Here is a 23131-nt window from a genome sequence, read left to right on the forward strand (position 1 = left end):
TATTTATAAGTTGTTGACTGTCTTTAGAATAAGTAATCTTCTAGGATTGTTGCTGACAACTTCAAAGATGGATGTTAAGAAAATGTACCAAGATGATAGTCTAAGAATCCTTACCAATCATGGTGAGATTCTTAAGCGTGTGAAATTTCTCAACAAGTTTTTTTTTTGTTGGGTTGTATTTGACTATTTGCTTTGAAAAGCATTGTGTGGGTAAAGTACTTGCACTCTCTTTTTTCCTTATTTTAATCTTTGGAGTGATGTTTGGTTAATTTGTGTGCTAGACAAGCATTGCTAAGGTCTAATGTCGTGCCTGGATAGCTAGATGTGTCGTATGATAAACTCAGGTCTGTCTCTTTCACCGATTGCTCATTAATTAACCATGCTAGATCTGGTTTCTTTCTGGGTTCGACAGGAGAAGTTTAGGTTTTCTTATATCTGAGGGCCTCGTTCACACGACCACTGATGATCATTACAGATTAACAGATACCCGAAGAATGTGTTGATGGGATGTACAAACCAAAATGCAACGTCACTTGGTTTTTTAGTAAACCTTAGTTGATAATTTTAGTGGTAGGAGGGATGATTATTTTCTTTAAAAGTTTAGAATTTGAGCATCAACGTCAGTAAAGGTATCTAAACATTTACTGTAAAATATTTTAGAATTTCTAGAAAAAATACTACCTTATAATCACCTCAGTTTAGTTAAAAAATAAGTTTAATATTTCCAATATTCACGTTGTTAAAATAAATAAGATTATGAGTATTGTCTTTATAATAACATTTAATAATATTTAATTTAAATTTATTGATATCAATAGATTAAATATAAGAAATCATAAAAAATCTAGTTTCTAATTGGATTTTTATTTTGATTTCTTTATGTTTTTCAATCGGTTTTTAATAATTTATTTTATATTGTTTACCGAATAGGTGTTAATTCCCATGAAATGAGAAAGAGTTTAAATTTGTTAATAAAAATATTATATTTATGGAAAAATTTTACAGTGATCGACGAGTACTGATGGGCACTACTAACAATAAATATCATTAATTTAATTTATAAAAATTTAAAATTCTAAAGTACTCAAAGTATAATTATTAATTAGTTAAAAATTTAAAAATAAAATATTTAAAATAAAGGTAAATCATACCAGTGACCACCTAACTATTGCCCCTTTTTATTTTAACCCTCATTTTAAAATTTTGTCAATAAGGGGAACTTAACTATTTAAATGCATTCAATTAAGCCATTTGCCGTTAATATTTAACGGAGAAGCTAATGTGACAATTAAAATATTTAGTATAATTACACATTTGGTCATTGTTACTTATATATTCTATCAATCTGGTCCTAATTTTAATAAATTAAAATAAATTTAATCCCTAAATCAAATGATTGATTATCCTAAACCAATTTGCCTCGTTTATAATGCGAGGACAAATTATATTAATATTTAAATTTAGAGTAATAAATAATAAATTTGAATGCCATAGGATAAGTCCAAAGAGACAATGAATGTAATCAATGTTGAGTGAGAATTCGGTGGACTTGATCTATAAATAGAAGTTAACATTGTTTGTTGATGACAGTTAGATGTGGCTATGACTTTTTAATACATTTCTTAATGAAGTGGGGGGTTTTTGTATACCGCTTTCCGTCATCGTAGCATGCAGCATCAATCAAGTTGAAACAATGCACATTCCTTTCACATGCAACACCAAAATTTTAACGAAAGAAAAGGTTAATTTATTAAAAATAAACTATTTAATTAGTGCATAGGGTAATGTGACATTTTATGTAATGTGTCATCACTAACGATCAGTTGATATAATGATATTAAAATTTATATAGTGATATGAAGTTCGGGAAGCAAGATTATGACTAATGGAGAGAAGTACAATAATTAATGGTAAGGATGGCTAAAAGTGGCTGAAAGTGAGGTGGTTATGAACAATGGAGAGAGAAATGCCCATAAATTGTGGTGGATAGTAAGATTCGTGAAGATCTTGCCTTCATTAAAAAAGGCCCTTCGATTTCTACGTCAATCACGCAAACATGTTGTGATTATAATCACAACACTCTGCGTCACCATGGCCCATGCCTGTGCCGCCACTATACTTCCTTCCATTAACGTTAAATCTTTTGGTAAGGGTAAATCTTAGTATCAAACTAAGATTATATATATATCATAGCTTAAAATCTCAAGTAATATTTTAATTAACATCTCTATTGTTTCCAACCTAACACATTTACATGAGACCAAGTAATCCAACTTGAAGAACATAGTGATTAAACGTGCATCATGGAGTTTTTCATGTGAGATAAGAAATTTATTTATTTTTCTAATAATAGTATTGAGTTAATTATAAGTTATTATATGTTTAGATTTTTTTAAACAATTAATAATGTATATAAAAGACAAATGTGACTGTTCTAATTCAAATTTTCTAAAGAAAATAATATTTTCTTTTATTATTGATTCACTTAATGGATTCGAGAAGAGAGATGACCAAAGACGAATCTATAGCTTTCTGAGAGCGGATGAATGCCTAGCTGAAAATTTTAGATGTCTTCGATTAATTACTTATTTTAGTAAGGTACCGAGGTAATTTTTTTTTCTCTTGGGCCATTTTTCATGGACAAATCTTGCTTTGCTTTAGCTATTTCTTGAGGATTATTTTCACAACCAACCCTCTCCTTTTTCTTGCCCATCTTCATTCCTTCTTAAGTAAACTTCTCTTATATAGTTTTAGCTCATGAAACCCACCTTCCAACCACAATTTGACTTGTAAGTTTAGACTTTTCTACTTTCTATTTTTTTCTTTGGTTATGGCTGATCTTGATTTCCACCCGAAACCCTTGAAGCTCTTCGGCTTCAACATCGTCGAAAGCACCGCCGCCGACGATTCGACCAAGCCTCCAGAAGGGTCACCTGAACTCGAAATGGATGGCCGTAGATACGAGTGCCAGTACTGTTTCCGGGACTTTGCTAACTCTCAAGCCCTAGGAGGTCACCAAAATGCTCACAAGAAGGAAAGGAAGCTACTAAAGCGTGCTCAAATGCAAGCTGCTACTCGGAATTCCATGATATCGGCTTTTACACCTCCGCCACACATCTTCACCGCGGCCATGGTACCAGCAGCTGCTGCACCGCCGCAGTATCATTCTTCATTTTACATGTCACATGGGGGAGGAGAAGCCCCGTTGCGTTTGTTGCATGGCGGTACGTACCTTTGTGGGCCTGCTTCTGCGCAAGGACCGCGTTTATATAGGGGAGAAGGAAGGGAAAGCATGGCAGCTGCGTTTTCCGGTGACGTCCGGGATTATACTGGAGTTTTTCCGGTGGACAGGCGGTTCAGGGAAGATGATGGTGGGCCTAATGGATTAGGTATTGATTTACAGCTTAGTCTTGGATCGTCTGTGCCATAAAACAGTTCGATGGCTTCAACAAGCATGAGTTTTATGAATTGATTGATGTTGTTGGGGTTCAAAAATGTAGATATTATCTTTTTGAGTGAGACAATTATGTATATTGATTTTCTGTTAATTTTCCTTCTATTTTGGAAGATTACATAACTCTTTTAACCGGCGGAGTAGGTTTTCCAGCTCTACAATGACGGGAAATTTATTATCCGATTATAAGAAAATTCAATCGTAATTTATAAAATTTTAAAAGTAATTGTATTAATAAAATTTTAAGGGACGAAAATGAAATTTTCATAAAAATATAAAAAGTTATTTAAAATATATAATAATTTAAAATTTTTAAGGGTGATAGTCACTTGCCCCTATCCATCCTTGATTATAAGAGAAATCATATTTTTTAAATTTTAATTATATTTAAAATTAAAAAAAAAACTCATACTTTCTCGCAGAGTATTCAAGGTGCTCAAATGTAATTTTTAGTATGTAAAAAATTAAATAATTTTATTATGATTAATTATAGTTAACTGTGGGAAAAAACCACAGACATGTATAAATATAATGACATATCAAAATCTATAAAAGCAACATATAAATGTTGGATATGCTAAAATTTATATAAATGGCGGATGGGCTCAGATCATCCTTTTTGGAAGATGTTTATGGAAGGTTGGTGTAAGTTGGCTGGTTTCGGATTGTTTTGTTGGCTAATGCTGGGTTACGGGTCTGATTATCTGAAGAAGAAATGGCTTATTCACTCAGTTGGCAATCGAAGGTATGCATAGAAGATAGTGGTTCAAAGCTTGGTGGTAAGCGTCTGGGGATCTGGCTCTTTCTGTGATTTTTTCTGCTGTGTTTGTTAGTTTAGTAGTTAGGATTTTGTTTTATTGTTTGTTGGAACTATATAGCGCTGGTGCGTCGATGTTGAAAGTTTGCTGGATCTATATTGTTTTTGGTAGTCTTGTAGCTGGGTTAAAAGTGAGGTATTATTGTCATGGTTTTTAGAACCGGACCGGTCAGCGAACCGGCCGTGCTACCGGTTCACTGGTTCAACCGGCCGTGCTACCGGTTCACTGGTTCAACCGGACGACGTCATAATTATTTAAAAAATTAAATAAAAATACCAAAAACATTTAATAAAAAACTAAAAACATTTAGGTTGAACCAGTTCATGGTCCGGTCCGGTTCGAACAGACCGGTTCGAACGGTTCACAGCCGGTTCAGCGGTTCACTAGTAGCGGTTTAACCGGGGTAGAATGAACCGGACCAGAAAACGGTTCCCGGTTGAACCGGCCGGTCCGGTCCGATTTTCAAAACACTGATTATTGTGGTGTTTTGTTTAGTCGGATTTGAAGCTCTGTTTTTTCTTCCACCTAGGATTAGAGAGGACTTTAAAGAGGCTTATATCCAAGGTTAAGTCATTTTTTATTAATAAATAATTATTATTGCCGAGCAAAAAAAATAAGTAGTTTCTTTTTAAGAAGTCACTAATTTTATTACTCTCAATTTAGACCGACCAGTCTATGTAATGTGGTCTATAAGACGATAACTAAGGTAATTATGGAAAGATTAAAACCGCTGCTTCATGATTGGGTGTCAGAGAATCTAACAATTTTTGTTCATTGTAGGTCAATTACTAATAACGTCGACTAATAACATTATTATCTCTCAGGATGTTATTCATTCGATGAACACAAAGTCAGGGAGTCGTGGATGGATGGTTATCAAGATTGATTTGGAGAAAGCTTACGATAGACTTGAGTGGGAGTTTATCGAGGATACTTTGATCGATCTTAAGATTCTAGACTATTTGTGCTCCATTAATATGAAATGTGTTACCTCTGTCTCATCTCAAATTCTTTGAACGGGTCCCCAACGAACACTTTCAGACCTTCTTGGGGTATCCATCAAGGGGATCCGTTATCTCCGTACCTATTTGTCCTTTGCATGGAGCGCTTTGTGCAAGCAATTCAAGTGGAGATAAGTCAAGGGAGATGGAAGCCTTTTCGAACTTCTAAAACGAGCCCATGTATATCTCATTTGTTTTTTTTGCCGATGACATGATTTTATTTGTTGAAGCCTCAGATAAACATGTGGATCTTATTAAGGTGGTATTACATGACTTTTGTACTATGTCTGGGCATAAAGTTGGTAATCCGAAGACTACAATATTTTTTTTGTTAGCAAATAAGGTTGAGTGTGAATGAAGCTAGAATGGTGGCTGAGTGGTTATGATGTATGTGAGGTTGTTGAGTGATGTGAGTGTGTGTGTGAACACATAGCTTTCTGTTGAGTTTGTTAACTGAGCTGTCATGAGTTTGTTAGATAACAAGTATATAAAAGTGTATTAAGCCCTCAATGAAATGCATGGATTTACTTCTTTATTCTTGATGTTAGCTTTTCTAAACCAGTAATCCATCATGGTATCATTCGCCGTCTGTTCTTGAGGTGCTTCGATTTGCTACTTCAGTTGCTGGAGGAGATGGATTCGTTGGCTGCCAAGACCTTCGCTCACAAGAAGGTGAATTTCATTCTTGATGAATCAAATTTCTTACTCTGGAAGCAGCAAGTTTTGTTGACTGTTCGTAGTCATCGGCTTGAGCAGTTGCTGACTGGTTCGTTGCAGCCTCCGCCTGCCTTTATAGCTTGTGCAAATGGTGAATCGGTTCCAAATGAATTGTATGATGACTTTGTCGCACAAGATAGTGCGTTGGCATCGTGGCTACTGTCAACGATCAACTCGTATCTGCTCTCTCAATTTGTTGGGACAGAGACTACGGTGGCTGTTTGGAACAAGGTCCTGCAGTTCTTTGCAAACCGCTCCACCACGGCAGTCATCAACCTCCATTATAAGCTTCAGTCACTCAGGAAAAGAGATGACAACATGCGGACATACTTGATCCGGATCAAGGAAGTTTGTGATGCGTTGGCATCGTGTGATAGTGTCATCTCCACTGCAGAACAAGTTGCGAGTATCTTAAAGGGTCTCTTGAGGAAGTATCAACCATATGTTTCTTTCATTACTACAATGAAAGACTCACTGTCTCTTGATAAGGTATGTTCATTGTTGATTGATGCCGAAACTCAGATTGCTGGGTTTGATGCTCGAGATGATCAATTTCCTATGAGTGCGCATGTCACCAATATGAGTAATAACTCCAAGTCTAGTAATGTGAGCTCTTACAATCAGACTGATTATCGCAATGACTCTGGCTATGCTTCTCGAGGATGAGGTCGTGGCAGGCCCAAGGTTCAATGTCAGTTATGTGGCAAGAATGGCCACATTGTGGTTGATTGTTGGCATTGGTTTGATCAGAATTTTTCAGGTAAGAGTTCTGGTCGTGGTTCTGTTGGAAACAACACTGGTCGTGTTAATTACTCAAGTGTTAAAGCTTTGCAAGTAGACGGTGATGCGTGTTCCTGCTACATAAAACGATAGGCTGAAGCTCATGCTGCACATCGTGACTCCTGGGTGGTTGACTCGGGTGCGTTACACCATGTGACTCTGGATGCATCAACCATTGATCTCAAATCTGATTTTTTTTGTCCAGGTAAATTACTAGTTGGCAATGGTGTACCTCTTTCGATACATGCTACTGGTAAATCTGCTTTATGTTCTAATTCTCAAGCGTTTATGTTAAGCGACTTATTGCATGTGCCTAAGATTACAAAGAATTTGTTATTGGTGTCTAAGCTTGCTAGGGACAACGGTGTTTACTTTGAGTTTCGAGCTACAAGTTGTTGTGTTCGTGATGAATGGTCTGGTGAGATTTTGTTGCAAGGTGAAGAACGAGGTGGTCTCTACTTCTTTCAAGTGGATGTTGATGCTGCGAGTCATAGTCAGGCAGTAGCTTATTATGTTCTTACTTCAAATAAATTGTATGAACTATGGCATAGGCATCTAGGGCATCCTGCACATGGGACCCTAGAACAAGTCTGCAAATCACTTCATGTAGTTGTTGATAAGAAATTCAATGAACAATGTGTTGATTGTCACATGGGCAAAAGCCATAGGCTCCCTTTTTACTGATTCAAATACAGTCTATTCTGTTCCATTTCAATTAATTTATACTGATTTATGGGGACCGTCACATGTGGTTTCAAATGGATACAAGTACTATGTGACCTTTGTAGATGCGTGCACACGTCACACGTGGTTGTACTTGCTAAATGATAAGTCACAGGCAGTTCATGCATTTTAACTATTTCAGCAGCTCGTCTCTACACAATTTGATTCGAAAATACAAGCTGTGCAGAGCAATTGGGGAGGATAGTTTCGCAACCTGTCTCGTGTGCTTCTAACAGCTGATATTTCGCATCGGTTAACTTGCCCACACACGTCTGAGCAAAATGGAGTCGTTAAAAGAAAACATAGGCATGTCATTGAACTTGCTATCATACTTCTTGCTCAAGCATATATGCCTATTAAATTTTGGGGTTATGCTACAGTAATGGCAATTTATCTTATTAACAGGCTGCCAACTCGAGTCTTGCAAGGAATGTCTCTGTTTGAATTGTTGTTTCATAAGAAACCAGACTATGCTTTGCTCAGAGTATTTGGGTGCAGATGTTTCCCATATCTATGTCCTTTTAATCGTCATAAATTGGAGTTCAGATCGCATCTGTGTACATTTCTAGGTGTGAGTCCTCAACATAGAGGTGTTTTGTGTCTTGGGGCAGATGGCCGAGTTTATGTGTCTCGGTATGTCAAATTTAATGAGTGGCAGTTCCGTTTTGTAGCTGAAAATAACGATGGTACGTATGGGTCTTTTGGTATGACTAGTCGACCTCTTGATGTTGTCATGGATATTCGTAGGTTGGGTACTGTAGATCCTGAGATGCTTGGAGATCAGCAGGCTCCGATGTGTGATCATGAACATTCTGTTGGCTTGTCTAATGGTCTTGAAGATTCTTCTGCGCCACTTGATGATAATGAAGTTAATTCCTCATTTCCAGAAGAGGTTCTTGCACCTAATAAGTTTGCGCAGGAGCCTAATGTCAATCATCATCTCCCATGTTGACTCATAGTAAATGTGGAATTTACAAGCCTAAAATATATTCCAGTGTTGTTAGTGATGGTGTTTCAGCTAACGTTCATGAGGCCTTAATGTCACCCAATTGGGCAGCAGCAGTTAATGTTGAGTACTCAGCCTTGGTTCAGAACAAAACCTAGAGTCTAGTTGAGATGCCAAGTGATAAGGGTTTTGTCGGTTGTAAATGGTTATTTAATCTTAAGAGGAATGCTGATGGTTCTGTCCATCGTTATAAAGATCGGTTAGTTGCTAAGGGGTTTTCACAAGTCCCTGGTCATGACTTTATCGATACGTTCATCCCAGTTGTTAAATTTGCAACAGTATATGTGGTCCTTACGATTGCGATTGCGGTTGCTAAGGGATGGTCTCTAAGACAGATAGATGTTGATAACTCCTTTCCCAATGGTGATTTGGTTGAAGATATTTATATGCAACAGCCCCCAGGTTTTGAACAATTTGATTGTACTGGATCACATTTAGTGTGTAAGCTGAATAAAGCCTTGTATAGGTTTCGACAAGCTCCACGGAACTGGAATGAAAAAATTAAAAATAGTCTGCTTGAGTTAGGTTTTACGGTTTCACGAGTGGATGCTTCCTTGTTTGTTCGCATCATGAATGGTTCTTGCACATATCTTTTAGTCTATGTCGATGACATAGTAATCACTGGGAATTCAGATGATGACATCAATGTTGTTGTGCAAATGCTGAACAAAAAATTTTCTTTAAAAGATCTTGGAGAACTTTCATTTTTTCTTGGCATTGAGGTCAAAAAGAGTGGTGCGACTTAGTTCTTAGCCAGAGAAAATACATTCTGGAATTGTTGGAAAGAACGGATATGCTTCGAGCCACTTCAACATTCACTCCTATGATAGCGTCATTGAAAAGGTCAAGTAAAGGGAGTGTGTTGTTGTCTAATGCACGTGAATATCGTAGCATCGTTGGTGCATTATTATATGTTTATTATACACGACCTGAAATTTCCTTCTCGGTCAATAGAGTAGCCCAATTCATGCAAGCACCGTGCGAAGAACACTTGGTAGCTGTTAATCGTATCCTACGTTATCTGGTTGGCACAACAGATTATGGTCTATTATTTTCGGTTGCAGATACTAGCTTGTGTGTCAAGGCGTTTTCATATGCTGATTGGGCTGGTGATGTTGGTGATAGGCATTCGATGACTGGCTATGGAGTTTTCCTTGGTAATAGTTTAGTTACCTGGGTCTCGAAGAAGCAGAAAACGGTTTCTCGTTCGACAATGGAAGCTGAATATCGTAGTATTACTGAAGCTACTACCGAGGTAACGTGGGTTGCTGCGTTATTAAATGATCTAGGATTGAAGTCATCTGATGATCCCATTGTATAGTGTGATAATACAAGTGCAGTTGCAATGTCTGCTAATCCTGTGTATCATGCGAAGTCGAAACATGTTGATTTAGATATACATTTTGTTAGGGAGAAGGTTGCAGCAGGTTGCCTAAAGGTGAGCTATGTGCCTACTGGGTTTTAGCTTGCTGATAGATTTACTAAGCCCTTGACGAAGGCATCATTTTAAGTATTTCGAGACAGACTTCATGTATATCCATGTTAAAATAACAAACTACAGAATAAAAGAAAGATGGGAGAATGTTAGCAAATAAGGTTGAGTGTGAATGAAACTAGAATGGTGGCTGAGTGGTTATGATGTATGTGAGGTTGTTGAGTGTTGTGTGTGTGTGTGTGTGAACACATAGCTTTCTGTTGAGTTTGTTAGCTGAGTTATCATGAGTTTGTTAGATAACAAGTATATAAAAGGGTATTAAGTCCTCAATGAAATGCATGTAATTACTTCTTTATTCTTGTTGTTAGCTTCTCTAAACCAGTAATCCATCATTTTCCAAGAATGTCCCGTCAAACTTGAGAACTCAGATTAGTGCAGAGTTTGGGTTCCTGGAAGTTAAGGATATGAGGAAATAGTTTGGTGTTACACTTCTTCATAATAGGGTCTTAGAAGCTTCATGTCGTTATCTTGTTAATATGGTGAGTAACAAACTTAGTAGTTAGTGGGTGGAATGCCCGATTCCTATCGCATACGGGTCGAATTACTCTAGCCAAATTTGTGTTAGCAATTATTCCCTCTTGTACCATGCAGTCTGCAGTGTTGCCTAGAAAGATTTTTCTGGAACTAGAGAAATATATTCGAGTCTTTATTTGGAGTCTTACTGATGATGCCATAGGTGTCCATCTTGTTAGGCGGGGAGAGGTTTTTTGTCTGATTGAGTATGGAGGCCTTGGCTTTAGAAATATGCATGAGCAAAATAAAACTTTTTTTTATGAAACTGCTTTCGACTTGATTGGTAAACCTGATTCTCTTTGCGTGAGATCCTTGCGGTTTAAGTATAAATGCTCGAATGACGTGCCTGAGGTGTTGTGTGAGACAAGATGTTCGAGACTTTGGATGGGCCTTGCAGTTTTTTAGAAAGACATTGGGCGTAATATTTCTTAGGGTATTGGTGATGAGATAACCGTTAATTTCTGGTTCGACCCTGGGATTGAGATATGTGACTTCTACTGGTGTGATCGGGATAAAAAGAACTTCAGTTGCTGAAATGGTTGATAATAATAGGGAATAGACATAGGCAACTTTTCAATCTTATATGAGTTGGTTGATGTATAACCTTGCTAATCTTGGTTTCTTTGTGCATGAGGTTGAGCATTGGGATATTATGTTTGGTGACATTGTGTGAAAAATTTGGATCAATAAGAATGCCATTGCTTTTGAGAAACTGATAGATTATTATCTTTCGGTAATGAAGAAGGGTTTACATTTGAAGGAAACCACCTGTGTTGCGCTTACGACGAGATCTAGTGTGCAGGTTGATCATCGAGGTATTAGGGTGAGACAGAAGAGATGGGATCCTCCCCCTGTTGATAGGGTTAAGATTAATTATGATGGTGTTGTTTATAAAATAACAGGGTATGCAACCTGTGGTGGTGATATTCGAGATCACAATGGGAGTTGGTGCAACAGTTTCATAAAGTTTATAGGGGTATACTCAGTTGTGGAAGTAGAGGTTTGGGGTGTTTACCTTAGGTTCTGTCTTGCGTGGAAGTGTGGTTTCCGTAAAATCATAATTGAGGTCGATAGTTTGTATGCTTTGTCCATGATTGAGAAACACATGGTTCCCTGTGCTAAACTGAATATTCTTCATCACGTCTAGGAATTGTTAAAGCAGGACTAGTTGGTGCGAATAAATTATATTGCTAGTGAGGAAAATCAAGTTGCGAATGCAGTGGCTAAGTTAGCCAAGTTTGGAAAATTCCAATTAGTGACCCTTGCAACGCCCCGGGCTTCGGTTTTGCAATTTCTGTATCAGGATGAACGTGGGTAGGATTAATAGCTTGATGTTTATGTTTGGTTTTATAGATGTTTTACTTTGACTTGTAAACTCTAATTGTCCCGTGTACTCTTTTCTCTGTAATTAAGATTAGGGGTTTTTAATGAGGCACGTGGCAATTTCCTTTTCACACAAAAAAAGAATGTGTATGGCCATGTACATTTTCCTATAACTATTAACACAAAAACTAGTCACTTCAGATAACACAAAGACTATACAAGTACGAACTAAGTGACCTCGGTGGTAAAGGAATTGTTGTTATTCCTTGAGACCATGTGTTCAAACACCATGAATGTCAGCAGTGTGAGTGTTCAATATCAAATAGTTGTAAGTTATCTTTAAATATATACTACTTGTACTTATGCCAAATTTAAAAAAAAATGGAAAAATATTTAACGTAAAGCATTTATCTATGTAACATCTCGATTTCGGAGCTAGTAGTTTCGGGTTTACCCGAGAGGTAAGTGGATCCCGTAGATTTCATTATTTAAGTTGTTGGTTTTAATTGGCTTGGATTTGGGCCCAATTAGCAACAAAAATAGGATTTTTGAATATAGATAAAATGCAAACGACTAAAAGTGCAATTTTACCATTGAGGAATTTGAAAGCTGATTTTGGGGGGTTTAAGTGTCTTGGACGTGAGTTCCATTCCCATCTCTTCTTCTTCTTTTTCATTTTTCTCTTCTTCATCCTTTATAGCAAGATTTAACTCAACGTAAGAGTATGTATTTCTTCCATCCTCTTTAAGCCTCAAAATATGTTCTTAACCTTCCTCGTTTCTATTTCATGCTAAGAAAATCTTTGCTTTCAAGTTTGGCTAGAGAAAGGGGTGGAAAACCATCAAAGTTCTTGAAGGAGAGTGATTGATAAAAAAGGAGCTTAATTTTAGGATTCTAAAATCAAGGTAGTGTATTTTTAATCCTTTAAAGTGTTAAGCTTTTATAAATTTCAAGTATTTACTAAGATTTGGTAATTTGAGCATTTTAGGATTCATCTTATTTCTCAATCAATTTATATTTTAGGTGTTAAAAAATCATTTTATGATGCCTTGAAACCCTAAACAATTTGCTAAATCTTTAGAATAAGTTTAAAACTAAACCAAGTCTTTTGGGATGATATTTAAATGATTTTTGAGCCTAAATTAAGCCTTTTAGGGTTTGAGTATCGATAATGGGATAAACATTATCGATATTAGATGAATTGGGGCAAAAATTAGGGATTTTAGGGGAGGAGTATCAATACTGCCAAGGGGTGTATCGATATTGCCCCTGCAATATCGATACTCAGGGTGCAATATCATATTGAGGCCCTAATTTCACAACAAAATGCATTTTTGGTACCAATACTCATAGGGGTTTCAATACTTGACCCTAGGGTATCGATACTACTCACTTTGGATAGTCATATTTGACCCGTTTAATGTCTGTAAAAGCTAAGGATAATCCGTAATAGTAAGAGGTAGTCCTTGAGGGACATAAATGACAAAGTATATCTATAAGCATTCACAAGAGCAGGTTATATTAGGAGTATCATATTAAGTTTAATACACCAAAGCATCTTCGAACGAGAAAGAATACGACTAGTCAGAACTGATGATCGTTATAGGAGACATCTGATAAGCGCTACGATGTTTATGTTAGATGTAGTGGTTTCAAAAAGTATGAACTTCAAGAATGTCAGTGAACCCAAAAAAAGTAATACACCGTTTTCAGTTCAAGAGGTTCTGAAGGGAAGTATGATAAGATCGAATAGAGTGCCGCTATTAAAAATAAACCCGAGTTAGATATCTGGCTAGTCAGTGCCTCAAATAATAAGTAAGGCTTCGCATTATATTCTAGTTGAGAGAACGAGCGAGATAAAAGCTAGTACGACGTTGACTTTTCTTTATTGAGTCCAGCTATGTTAAGGTATACCCAAGTTACCTTAGTTGCCCTAGTGGGGCATTGTCAATACACGAAACACTTCAGGGTCTAACTAGGGTGCAAGACCCGATCACTCGCAAGGAGTGGGTTAACAATGTCAGTAGCATGTGGCCTATGGGCCTTAGATATGCATGGGTAGTTACGTCAGTTCAGTGTAGTCAGGTAACCTTTCATTGCATGTAAATTTTGATTCTTACCTTTAGGCTATTCCATATTCAAGGTAGGCTAGGTGTTGCTCTGAGATGCACATAAATTCCTTCGACCACACCACCAGACTTATCCTATGTCCGTTTGTGTCAGTCATACATGTATAGTCCCATTAGTTCAGTATGTCAGATATGTTAAAGCTTGGCTTGAAGGCTTTGTGAGACCAAGCCAATGCTTCAGTTTGTGCGAGAATTGTACCGATGCTATGTGACAGCGTGCTCCCTCAGTGATCTACCTGATGACTATGTGAAGACCAAGAGATCATTCTGTAAGTTTGTGGGAATTATACCGATGCTATGTGACACCAAGGTTCCCTCAGTAACTAGTGTCTGAGAGCTATGTGAGACCAGATACTAGTCAGATTTGCATTCAGAAAATGCATAGGAGTATCAATGTCGTATTTATATAATGTGTAGCATGTTTAGTTGTTAGGGTTAGAGACCTTTTAAAGGTGTACTCATGGTGAGACTCTTAGCGGAGGATTAAGGGAAGCGTGAGACCCTTACCCCAGTGATAGAGCAGTAAAGCCTTAAGTAGGTAGCACTTGATCTAGGTCATGCATGTACCTACTGCTTAGAACTATGTGTTGAGTTAATCGATCCATGGAATTGTCCAAGAGTGGGGTGAATTGGCAATAAAAATTTTGGTGGAAGCTTTTGCAAAAAATTGAAAATATTTACACAATGATTTATAGTGGTTCGAATTTCTAAACCAAAGTCTACGTCCATTACCTTAGCTATCCACACTAAGGATTTTCCAACAAATTCCCTAATTTATTATTTCTTTTGAGGACAAAGAGTAACATTACAACTCCCTCAAGAATTATACCCCAAATTCTTGAGCACACTCTTTTTCAAAGAGAAATACATAAATTTGTAAACTTACAAGGAAAACCTCACAAGGTAGATTGTTTGCACAATTCTAGAACAAAGAAAGAACACTCAAGGATAAATACAATAGAGCACAAATGATGTTCTTGAAAGCACAATGAATATTGAATGAAAAATAGCTTGAAGTGCTAAAACAATGAGTTTGATGCTTTCTCTTTGATTCTCTCTCAATTCTTGTTAATTGTTGTTTCTTGATTTTTTGATCAATGGCTTCTAAGCTTGTTTAAATACTCCTTCAATTGATTCTGAACGTTGAGGATGATTAGTGGAGTCAATGGAGCCGTTTAAGTGTGAAAACAATTAATAAAACTGTTTGGAGCGTGGGGGGAATCGGTACCCCCTCATAGGTAATCGTTTCCCTTAGTGTAAAATTCAAATATTTCGACCGTTATACAGGGCGGAATCGGTACCCCCTAGGGGGGAATTGGTTCCCTCCGAATAATATATTATTTCTTGGAGCTAAACCATTCAGGGGGAATCGGTTCCCTCTGGACAAACTGTAATTTTTGGCTTTGAAAAGGTTCGAAATACTTTGTAAAATTGTTTTGAGATTATTTTAAGATTAAAACATAATTTTACACTTGAGTAAGGATTGAAATTGACTTTTGAAAAACTTGGAGTAATATTTTGATATTCGAATAATTTAATAGAATATATATAATTTAAAATTCAATATAAAATCTTAAAATTCATTAACACTTAATTTGTTAGATCGAAACATCAAAATATTTTCAACAATCTCTCTCTTTTTGATATAGCAAAACATTTTAGCAATTTTAAGATTTTCTAATTTGAAAATCATTTTTAAAAATTAATTACTCCCCCTTACTCTAACACTTCTCCACTTTTTTGTTAAATCAAAAGGACTCTAAAACGTTTTTAAACAAGGTTTTGAAAAACTTTAGCCATTTGATATTTAGAAATGTAAAGCTTAAGATGCTAAGATCACAATCAAGAGAAGACGTTAGCCATTAGTTTCATAATCCAATATTCATAAACGAATGGTAAAATTGGTCATATTCATCTAATTGTAAATGATGCAATAATGAATAAATTCAACCAAACCATATATATATAAATATAAGTTCAAAAATCCATAAAACGTCAAACAAGTTCAAACATCCAACAACCAAAGTTAAAACAATCCAAAAACACTCAAAATGTTGAAAACAATAAGTTCGAAGTTTTTATCCAATAAAGCTAAGCAAGAAAAAAGGCCTAATTGTCCATCGATGGATCAGGAGGAGATAAATGTGTCCAAATGTTGGTCACATCACGTGAAAGTGCATCGACCCTCTCGTCTAAAGTGTCGAAACGATGATTCATCATTTCGTTGGTAGCAATCAGATGTGATTCGATGGATGCAGACCTCATATCAAGATTCTCCATAAATGATCGGAAGTATGGAGGCACTTGATCTTCTTGTTGTGCTTGTTCCTCGTGCTGCTCTGGTTCATCATCGGCCTCGTCAGCTTCCTGAGATTGCTCACTGGTACGAACCTATTGACCAGTTTCTTCGTTGATCTTCTATCCCGATTTAGTTAAAGAGAATAGGTTGATTTGGTTTTTGAGTTGAAAAGTGGAATCAAGACCAACCCTAAGCTCGGCTTTTAAAAACAGATTACTTATAATACAACTGTAAACTAGAGATGAACAATGTTTCTTATTAGAAACAAGATTTACGGTTTCGACATGTTTAGCAAAGATAATTTGAGGTAGGTTGATTTTAAGATTATTTTGGACACAATGTAGCCAAAAAAGATCTAAAGCTCGAAGAGTGGAGTAACGACCTCCGGATGGTCGAAACCACCAAGTGATCATTAGATGAAGGAAACGATCATGGAGATCTAAAACTCTCGCACTATCCCTTCGTTTATATTGAGAACCTACCATTTGTTTTCCATTATCTAAGTCATCATTATCTAATCCTAATGCGGTAGCTATGTATTCCGGGTCAATGTAAAAGAATCGTCCTAGAAGATAGGATCGAATTCCTATGGTTGAAGTTTTCCCCGTTTCTGAACGCAAACTGCATTAAAGTAGAAGATACGAACAAGCTGATGATAAACTATTGGTTCAAGTTCACAAAGTTTATCAAATTTCCACTCTCGAAGGGTAGGAAGATATCTAAAATTAATGTCTAACATGGCTTGAATATATGGAATTCGTTTTTCCCGGATTTTGTAAGACTCAAAGTATTGAGAGTACCTAAAGAGAAGATTTTGTCTACGACTTGGTTCATTAAAGCACGAATTAAGAATGGTCATAGTAGGATCATCGGGATTAAGATTAGGAATTGGTTGAATATGAGGTGGATTTTGAGGTTGGTTTGATCGATTAGAGGAAGGTCTTGAACTTTTATGAGACATGACTTAAGATAATCGGAATAGAAAGAGTAACCTGCAATTTTAAACACATGTATGCAATATAATCAATCCCAAAACTCAAATGAGTCCTTAATATTTCAAGGTTCTCTAAAACAATCCTAATGGGCAATTTGAAAAATGAATTTGAAAAACAAGGTTTGAAAAACAATATATGTATAATTTCTTTTCATAAAAGCAACATAATTAAATCAAGAACACAACAATTTGAAAAACAATCATCAAAATTTTTTTAATTTAGAAATTTACAGAAAATTTTGAAAATTGTTCATTTTTTATGAAATTTGTTGTAAAATCTAGTTTCTAAACACTAAAAAATCAATGCCCGATATAATGTTCATCCTAGAACTAATTAAAACTAGTTCTAAAATCAAAAATTGATAAAATATAAGTTTTAGAAAAATACCTTGATGTTTTTCGGATTTGAGTGAGATTGGATGAAATTTGCACGTTTTTAATGATTCTAGCAAGTTTAGGATATGAAATATGAAGTGATTCCGACTTGAGAAAGTTGTTTTGAAGTAAAAGTAGAGATTTAGGGAGATGGAAAGAGTGAAATGGCGTGTAAGAAGAGAAGAGAGGGTTTGAGAGAATGAGGGAATTCTGGGCGTATATCAACTAGCCCCCATGGGGGTATCGATTCCCTCCAGGGGGAATCGGTTCCCCTTCAAAGGGGGAATCGGTTCCCCTATAAGGGGGTGTCGATTCCTCCTGCCCTATAATTCAAAAATCTATATTTTAAACACTCAAAATGCTAAATTAATTTGCTCTAGTGGTATTGGCAACTCATATACTGAAAATTAATCATGTTCAATCAATCAATTTTATCCTTAAACTACATTTGAACATAAAATTAATTTTCACTAAGAATCATAAACTCCTCCTAACTAATAGCAAAGAATGCAATAAAAAATTATTATTATTATTATAAATATTCTTCATTTATTCTTAAAAGTGCTAAAATTAATTTAAACACTAAGTGGAGATAGGTCAGTTAAACCTAATTCTCTCCTAAGTGTCCAAAATCTTTCTTTGTCTAAAGGTTTTGTAAAGATATCCGCTAATTGGTGCAAAGTATCAAGAAATTCTAGAACTACATCTTCCTTAGCGACATGTTCTCTAATGAAGTGATGTCTAATTTCAGTGTGCTTAGTTCTAGAGTGTTGGATGTGATTTTTAGTGAGACAAATAGCACTAGTATTGTCACAATTGATAGGAATGGTACCTACTTCAATTCCATAATAAAAAAGTTATTGTTTCATCCATAAAACTTGTACACAACAACTACTAGCTGAAATGTATTCCGCTTCAGTGGTAGATAATGCAACACAATTTTGTTTCTTTGAAAACCAAGAAATCAGCATATTTCCAAGGAATTGGAAAGTACCGGAGGTGCTTTTCCTATCTAATTTGTATCTTCCATAATCCGCATCAGAGAAGACATGCAAGCTAAAGCTAGAGTCTCTAGGATACCAAAGTCCTAAACTAGGAGTGTCCTTAAGGTATCTAAAGATTCTCTTAACAGTTAGTAAATGTGATTCCTTAGGACATGATTAAAATCTAGCACATATGCAAACACTAAACATAATGTTCGGTCTACTTGCGGTTAGATAAAGCAAAGAGCCAATCATTGACCTATATAATTTAACATCCACACATTTACCTCCTTCATCTTTGTCAAGCTTTGTTGATGAGCTCATTGGAGTGTCATGAGGTTTCCCATTTACCAGTCCAAACTTCTTGAGCATATTTTTGACGTACTTAGCTTGATTGATGAAGATGCCATCTTTTCTTTGCTTGATTTGGAGTCCCAAGAAAAATGAGAGCTCCCCCATCATGCTCATCTCGAATTCACTTTGTATTAGCTTAGAAAATTCTTGGCAAAGAACATCATTAGTAAAACCAAATATTATATCATCAACATAAATTTGAACTACTAATAAATCTTTACCTTTATGCTTTAAAAACAATGTAGAGCCAACCTTCCCTTTTGAAAAACCTTTTTCAATTAAAAATTTGACAATCTTTCATACCAAGCTCTAGGAGATTTTTTTAAACCATAAAGCGCTTTTGTCAATTTAAGAATATGATTTGGAAATTTTGAATCTTCAAAACCAGGAGATTGTTCCACATACACTTCTTCTTTTATAAAACCATTTAAAAATGCACTTTTAACATCCATTTGATATAATTTGAATTCATTGAAACATGAAAATGCTAATAACATTCTAATTGCTTCCATACTAGCTACTGGAGCATATGTTTCATCATAGTCTATATCTTCTTCTTGAGTATAGCCTTGAGCAGCAAGTCGCCTTGTTTCTCACTATATTACCACTTTCATCAAGTTTATTCCTAAATACCCATCTAGTACCTACAGTAGACTTATTATTAGGCCTTTCAACTATTGTTCATACTTTACTTCTCTTAAATTGATTTAACTCTTCTTGCATAGCCATAATCCAATGTTCATCATTTAATGCTTCTTTAATATTCTTAGGCTCTATGCATGAGATAAATGCAACATAATTACAAATATTTCTAAGAGAAGATCGAGTTGTTACCCCTTTGAATGGATCACCTATAATCTCACCATGCTTGACATAGTTGTACTCTCTTGGGTAAGATACTTCCCTTTCTTCAATGGTTGGATTCTCGAGGGGATCATAAATTTCCTCATATTTTGTTTCTCCCTTTGATGATGGTTCTCCGTCATTTCTAATGTCATTTGCTTGTATAATACCTACATCATCATCAACACAATAATCCTTCCTCGGAAGGAGATTATCATCGAAAACAACATGTATAAACTCTTCTACAACTAAAGTTCGTTTATTAAATACTCAATAAGCTTTAGAATTTAAGGAATAACCCAGAAAAATTCCTTCATCACTTTTAGCATCAAATTTTCCAAGATTGTCTTTACCGTTGTTTAAAACAAAACATTTACATCCAAAAGGATGAAAATAACTAATGTTAGGCTTTTTATTTTTAAAAAGTTCATATGGAGTTTTCTTCAAAATATGCCTAATCATTACTCGATTAATAACTTAACAAGTGGTATTTGTAGCTTCCGCATAAAAATATTTTGGCAAATTGTTTTCACAAAGCATAGTTCTAGCCATTTCTTCTAAAGTTCAATTTTTCCTCTCAATAACTCCATTTTGTTGAGGGGTTCTAGGTGCTGAAAAATTATGGCTAATACCATGAGAATTACAAAATTCAGTAAATCCAAGATTTTCAAATTCAGTTCCATGATTACTCCTAACACTAGTTATAGAGTAACCTTTTTCGTTTTGGATTACTTTTGAAAACACGATGAATTTTTCTAATGCTTCATCTTTATTACTTAAAAATAGAACCCAAGTATATCTAGAATAGTCATCTACTAATACAAATGCATATTGTTTTCCACCCAAGCTAGTAGTTCTAGATGGCCCAAAAAGATCTAAATGAATCAATTGTAATACTCTACTAGTGGATATATCATTAATGGATTTAAAAGAAATTCTCTTTTGTTTTACTTTAGCACAAGCATCACAGATTTTATCATTATCAAATTTTAGCTTAGGTAACCCTCGAACTAAATCTCCTTGAATCAATCATTGCAAAACACTCATACTAGCATGTCCTAGTCTCCTATGCCATAACCAACTATCATGCTCATATTTAGCAACTAGGCATAAATTAGTCATATCTATGGAATCTAAATGCATCATGTAAATGTTTCATATTCTATGACCAACAAGCATAATCCGATTAGATGCAATGTCAATAACTTTATAACCATTAGTTTCAAACATGACATTGAATCCCTTATCACATAATTGACTAATACTCAAAATATTATGCTTTAATCCATTCACATATAAAACATTTTTAATTTGTATGGAAGAGGTATTACCTATTGTACCTATACCTTCAATGTGACCTTTTGAATTATCACCAAAAGTTACTTCTCCTCCATTTTTGACGTTAAGCTCTATGAACCGACTTTTGTCTCCAGTCATGTGTCTTGAGCATCCACTATTAAGGTACCATGAATTTGAATTTGTCTCCCTTGCCTTGTAGCAATGCTCTTTTTCCTACAAACATAGATTAATTTTTTATTTTTGGTACCCAAATTCTTTTGGGTTCATATTCATTAGTCTCTGAAATTCTAGTCCCCTTAGGTATCCATTTGTATAGGATATCCTTATCTTTAGTAGTAATGAGTTCTTTAGGAACCCATATACTTCTAACGATGTTGTCATTAGAGGTTCTTCGGGGACCTCTATGATTGTAGTTTTTAAAACTTTTTCTAACAAAGTTGGATTTTGAATTTTCTCCTTTTTCAAAACGTTTTGTTCCAACTTTATCAAAATAAGCTTTAAGATCATCAATTTTCTTTTGATGATCATCATTGACCTTTGAAAGTAAATAATGCAAATCAGAATTTTTCTTTTCAAACTCTTCTAGTTTGATTTGCAAATTTTTTATTTTACTTTCAAGATCATTGTTGGTCTTAGATATGAGATTATTTTCAATTTTCAATTTTGAAATATCATTTTTATATTTTAAAAATAATTTCTCATAATCCGAAGTCAACCCATTATATTCCTCTAATAACTCATCATAAGATAATTCATCTGAATCGAATGAGTTAGAGGTTACCTTAGAATCTTCCCCGAATGCCATCAAGCACAAGTTTGCTACTTCTTGTTTCTTTTCATCATAACTTTCTTCATCGCTCCATGTAGCCACGTGAGCCTTGTGCTTATTCTTTGATTGACCCTTTATCTTCAATTGTGGGCAATCATATTTGGCATGCCCCGATTTTTTGCATTCATAGCAAATGATCGGGTCATTCTCTTTTGGTTCATTCTTGAAGCCTTCATTTCGTTTGAATTTTCTTCCTCGGTTTGGCCTCATCATTTTTCTGAACCATTTGGCAAACAATGACATTTCTTCGTCATCGCTATCTTCATCTGAATAACTCCCACGTTCTTCTTCTTCTCCGTCTCCTTCTTTGGCTCATCTCTTTTCTCAAGGTCTTCTTCTTCTTTAAGCATCATTTCATGCGTGAAGAGAGAGCTAATGAGTCCATCGAGGGTCAAGGATTTTAAGTTCTTAGCCTCGATGATCGTCGTCTTCTTTGATTGTCAAGCTTTTGGAAGAGAGTAAACAAACTTCCTAACAAGCTTGTCATTTAGAATAATTTCTCCATATGATTTGAGACTATTGAAAATCGTGGAGAATCTATCCGTCATAGCTTTGACATCTTCATCCGGTTTCATCCTGAAATTTTCATAGCTATGTGTTAGAAGACTAATTTTAGATTCTTTTTCTTCGTGTGTGCCTTAATGAGTGACTTGTAGTTTGTCCCATATCTCTTTGGCGGTTGTACAATATGAAACTCTTGATTGAAATATATCATTGTAGTTTGTCCCAAGAGCACAAAAAATGATATGGATGGCTTTGGAGTTAAGCTAGAACATTCTTGTCTCTCATTCACTCCACAATCAAGGGTGAGTGGAGGGTTTGATGTATCCATATTCTATGATATTCCATGCTTCCATGTCACTTTCTTGATTGAAATATATCATTCTATTCTTCCAATAAGCATAGTTAGCTCCATTGAAGAAAGGAGACTTGTTAACGGGCATTGAATCGAGAATGAAGTTGGAGTTTTAAGCGCCGACCATTGATGACTTGAATATCGATGTAACTCTTCCTGAATCGACTCAAGAGGCGATTAAACCTTCAAATGAGTGAGGCTCTGATACCAATTGTTGAGTTAATCGATCGATGAAATTGGCCAAGAGGGAGTGAATTGGCAATAAAAATTTTGGTTGAAACTTTTGCAGAAAATTGAAAATATTTGCACAGCGATTTAGAGTGGTTCGACTTTCTCAACC

General features: G+C 35.5%; 1 protein-coding gene and 1 pseudogene across 1 annotated transcript; both read left to right on the forward strand.

Moving 5' to 3' along the window:
• The first annotated feature begins 2617 nt into the window (after positions 1-2617).
• LOC120118331 (zinc finger protein 6-like) lies at positions 2618-3430 on the forward strand. Its single transcript, XM_039138390.1, has one exon. The coding sequence runs from the start codon at positions 2831-2833 to the stop codon at positions 3428-3430; it is 600 nt and encodes a 199-aa protein (XP_038994321.1). The 5' UTR covers positions 2618-2830.
• A 9050-nt stretch (positions 3431-12480) lies between these two features.
• Positions 12481-23131, forward strand: part of LOC120118576 — a 29826-nt pseudogene continuing 19175 nt past the window's right edge.

Source organism: Hibiscus syriacus, unplaced genomic scaffold, assembly GCF_006381635.1.
Source record: "Hibiscus syriacus cultivar Baekdansim isolate YM2019G1 unplaced genomic scaffold, ASM638163v2 tig00110328_pilon, whole genome shotgun sequence".
Classification (NCBI taxonomy): domain Eukaryota; kingdom Viridiplantae; phylum Streptophyta; class Magnoliopsida; order Malvales; family Malvaceae; genus Hibiscus; species Hibiscus syriacus.

Excerpts from the sequence above, each read along its gene's own strand:
- LOC120118331 (XM_039138390.1), top strand. The coding sequence starts at position 2,831 with ATGGCTGATCTTGATTTCCACCCGAAACCCTTGAAGCTCTTCGGCTTC.